Here is a 4538-nt window from a genome sequence, read left to right as displayed (position 1 = left end):
TGCACGGTTGATGGCACCTACGGTAGTGCCACCGGCCATTACCAAACCACCCATTAGAGCCGAGCACCTTTACCATGCTAAAAGATGTTTAATTCCATGATTTTAATGCACGATAATCCTTTCGAGCACCTTCAATCTTTCAACGATATTTGCGATCTTTACAAATACAAGGATGTTAGTGAGGATGCATACAAGTTAAGGGCATTCCCCTTTTCTCTTCAGGGTAATGCAAAGATTTGGTTAAGAGATCTACCTTCCAATACCATTCACACTTTTCAACAATTGAGTGATGTTTTCATCGATCATTTCTTTCCACCGTCAAAGGTGGAAAGACTTAAAATGGAGATCAAGCTTTTTCTCAACAAAGTGATGAATCATTGTACGACGCTTGGATTCATTTCAAAAAGATGTTAAGGGCATGTCCACCACATGGTCTATCAAAAAGAGAGTACATTAACACTTTTTATTGGGGTACAAATGACAAGAAAAGGCAAATCCTTGACTCCTCCGCGGGAGGTGTGTTCATGTATAAGTCACCAAATGAAGCAGAGATTTTACTAGAAGATATTTCAATCCACACCTATGAATGGAATCCCTCACCTAGGTATTACCCAAGAAAGAATGTATCTCAAGTTGAAAGTGAAGACGGTCAAGTTACACTTACAAGTTTAAATAGCCAATTTCAATCATATGGTAAAGAGTTGAAGAAGATCCAACAATCCCTTGTTGCTATGCTAGTAGGATGCAATATATGTGATGGACCACACCTTACAAAGATTTGTCCCCAAATCATCCAATGTAATCAACTCGATTTGGGACAATATTCAATGAACTTGGATGCGCATGTTAATTAACTATGTGGGTAATCAAAAGTATCAAAGAGGCGGTTCATCAAGCCAAAACAACAACTCCTACCATGGCAACTAAGGTTACTACCAAAAAAACCAAAACCAAAACAAGTCTCCTTCAACACCCAATCTAACCCACCACCCAGATTCAATAAACAAAACCGAAACCAAAGCTACAACCAAAACTATAACCAAAACTGGAGCAACAACTACCAAACACAAACCAACAATGTTATAGCAACAAGAGCAACCAAAACTACACTCAAGGAAATCAAAAAACCAAGGTTATAACCAATACCAAAATAACCAAGGTTACAATCAAAACCAACCTCAACAATACCAACAAAATGCCAACACTTCCAACTTTAACCAAAACCAAAACCAAAACCAACAAAACACTCAACCACCTCAACCAACAAGAAACCTAGAAGAGATTGTGCAAAATTACATCAAGAAGGTGGAGACAAACGAGACTTTTTTTTATGAAAGAGAATGAGTTTCTAAAACAACAACTAAGACATCACCAAGCATCGTTCCAAAACTTAGAAAGCACGGTGGGAAGATTGTCAAATCAAGTAGTCGAGAGATCTCAAGGTACCTTACCATCTAATAAACAAGTCAACCCCAAAAACAATTACAACAATAACTGAAACAATCAAAACCAAAAAAAAAAAAAAAACAACAACAACAACATAAGAAACATCCCTATCAAAAGCATCAATCACAACCAAAACCATAACCAAGCTAGTTCGTCTAATTCTACACTAAAAGACAAAAATCCCCAATATTCCGATTATGCTCAAGTAGATTCACTTGTGACAATCGAAGAGGAAGATCAAACCGATTGTCCTTGTGTTTTCACATTTGATGTTGAACTAGAAGGGTTTGATATAGATGAAGGATTGAGAACCATCACAACGGAGCTTGGTGTGTTTCAGTTTTTCGATTGATCTGACGTTATGGATTACACTCCTCGTTTTTTGAAGAACGTGATGTACATGGTAATTACCGGGCCCTCATGTGAGATAAAGGGAGATGATGTCAACGGGGTTAATTTGAACCAGGTTAGAACTGGGGTAAAAGTAGGAGATTATTTGAAGAAGTATGAGAACAAGATTGAGGTCGAGATTCATGCTACACCAAGATGAGGAGATATGAGACACCAATTCCGTATCCTCAAACCTTGCTTCCTAAACATCCAACGGATGTTGTTTGTAAGTGTATCCAAGTAAAAAATGAGAATATTTGTGTCAACCACCCCTTAGTGGAAGTGCTCGAGAATATGCCCAGCTATGGAAAATTCTTAAAGACACTTATGGCCAAAAAGGGAGAATTTGAACAAGCATCCACCGCTTTCCTAAAGAGGGAGTGTGATGGGAGTTTAAAAAAACGTAACTTACCACCCAAATTGGGCAATCCCGGGCTTTTCTTAATCCCATGCCATATAAACGGGTCGGAAATGCTAACTTCATTAGCTGACTCGGTGGCAAGCATAAACTTCATGCCCTATTCTTTATTTACGAGGTTAGGTCTTGGTGATGTTACATCCACCAAGACGGGATTCAAAATGATTGACCAATCTATTAGTCAAAGTGTGGGGATCGCCGAGGATTTAATTGTCAAGGTGGGAGAAATGGAATTACCGGCCGATTTTGTTATCGTTGACATAAAGAAGGACCCGGTTGTACCCCTTGTATTGGGTAGACCTTTCTTAGCAACCGCGGGTTTCTTGTTTGACCTAAGGGCTAGGTAGTAACCTTAAGAAACCAAGGTAAAAGCATAAGCTTCAAAGCAAATGCATTATGTTACCACCAATGCCCAAAACTACACCAGACATGGTTGCTAGTGTGAAAGTCACTACAAGCACAACTCAAGTTGGTTCACCAACTAAATGTGGGGGAGATTTAATCGCAAAAACCCTAAGTAAACCTAAAGATGAAGTCGATGTCATTGACAAATTAATGAGAAATTTATATGGGCGTGTTCGTCAGGCTACATCTAAGAATGATGAGCACTTGAGAAACTGGTTAGTGTCAAATTTGTCTAAATGTGAGAAGAGTAAACTAAAAGAATTAATCATAGGGACTAAAGTGATTGATGATTGGTTGTTTTCGATGATTAAAGATGATTCTCATGGTGGTGGCTTCCCTAGTTCAAAGGATGGGGAGATCTACCACCCTGGTATTAGTTAAACTCATAAGCGGATGTGAGTAGGTTGATAGACTCGTTAAACACTTTCCATAATCGCGTACATAACTCATTTAGTTTGCATTTCATTTAGGGTTGTATAATATTATTTTTAATAGTTTGAATTGGTATTTAGCTTGCATTTCATGCACGTGAGAAACTGAAAATACCATACATAGCTTATGAATTGGTTGGATTGTGCCTAACTTGGTTAAAATTCTAGAAAAACTGGATTTTATGGTCAGGAACGACGTTCTGCTTATTTGAATGACATTCCTTGTTCCTGAAACGACGTCCCACTTTGGTGGAACGAATTCCGAATACACTTGATTTTGAAAAAACTTTGATTAGTAACACTTTCTAGGCATTTTCAGAAACGACGTTCCTAATTAAAGGAACGACGTTCCAGATGTGTGAAAGAACGACGTTGTGGATTTTAGAACCACGTTCCTGTTTGTGGAACTACTTTCCACCTTATGGAACGATGTTCCAGACCCCATTTTATATGTGTTTTGGGGGTTTATTTGAATCACTTTTCACACACCCACTTTTCTCATTCTCTCTCAAAGCCGACACTTGCACTTGAAACCCTTATTCTATTACTTCTAATTACTCAAATTTCTTCAAAGATGTTGCTTAATCTTCAATAATAAACATGTTTAGAGTATGATTCTTACTTCTATATCAATTAATTTCATGTTTTTGTGAGATTTTCAAGCTTTTTAGTTTAGTTGCTATACATGTTGATTATGCTTGATTAATGTTGAATGTGATGATATTATTGTTGAATCTAGGTTGTCTTGTTGTTGATTAACATGTTTTTCATGTTTAATTTCACGAATTTTAACTTTGAAGATCTAGGGTTCTTCAAAATTGACGGTTTTTGAAATTGATTATTTGAGATGAAATTAGGTGTTGTCTAGGGTTGATTACTACTCTACCAACTTGCTATTTCCATATACCCTTACAAATTAGTGTTTCTTTTGCTATGAACTTGCAATTAGGGTTTATGACTTTAGGGTTTGACTAGCTTTGACCTTTTGACTTGTGCATTAGTTGATTTGAAGCATGAAACACTCTGGTCTATGGTTTTAATATGTGCTTTCAGTATGCTTGCAAGGTTACTTAGGTTTTACGCGAAGCGTCTTCAATAAGCATAGAGTAAAGAGCACCATTATAATCTTTATAAGCAAATAAACAAACGTGTGATTTTCAACAAGCAATCGCAAGGTTCAATCCATCAACAAAACATCAATTTCTTCAATTATCAAATTCAAAATCACCCACAAGCTTCACACCCGGAATCATGAACACCCATGTGCGGAACCAAGAAAAAAAATTTGGCATTTGGGAAAACAAGACCTTTAAAAAACCATTTTTGCATTTAAGAACGGGAAAACAAGTTAAAGTTTTACACAAGACAAGTTTTTCGGAAATTTATAGGTTTAAAGGCTATGTGCTTTCAAAGCCATCCCGGTTTTGGACAACCGCATGGGTAATTGC

The 4538-nt window shown here is 37.2% G+C and overlaps 1 protein-coding gene and 1 non-coding gene across 2 annotated transcripts; one reads left to right on the top strand and one right to left on the bottom strand.

Moving 5' to 3' along the window:
- Positions 1-330: 330 nt before the first annotated feature.
- Positions 331-436, bottom strand: LOC139865063 (small nucleolar RNA R71). The gene has a single exon (XR_011764593.1). It is a non-coding gene; the product is annotated as a small nucleolar RNA R71 (small nucleolar RNA).
- A 1556-nt stretch (positions 437-1992) lies between these two features.
- On the top strand, positions 1993-2601 carry LOC139864251 (uncharacterized). Its single transcript, XM_071852829.1, has one exon. The coding sequence runs from the start codon at positions 1993-1995 to the stop codon at positions 2599-2601; it is 609 nt and encodes a 202-aa protein (XP_071708930.1).
- Positions 2602-4538: the final 1937 nt, after the last annotated feature.

This window comes from Rutidosis leptorrhynchoides, chromosome 8 (assembly GCF_046630445.1).
Source record: "Rutidosis leptorrhynchoides isolate AG116_Rl617_1_P2 chromosome 8, CSIRO_AGI_Rlap_v1, whole genome shotgun sequence".
NCBI lineage: Eukaryota > Viridiplantae > Streptophyta > Magnoliopsida > Asterales > Asteraceae > Rutidosis > Rutidosis leptorrhynchoides.
Note: the sequence above shows the minus strand (reverse complement) of the source record. Positions and strands in the feature narration are given on the sequence as shown.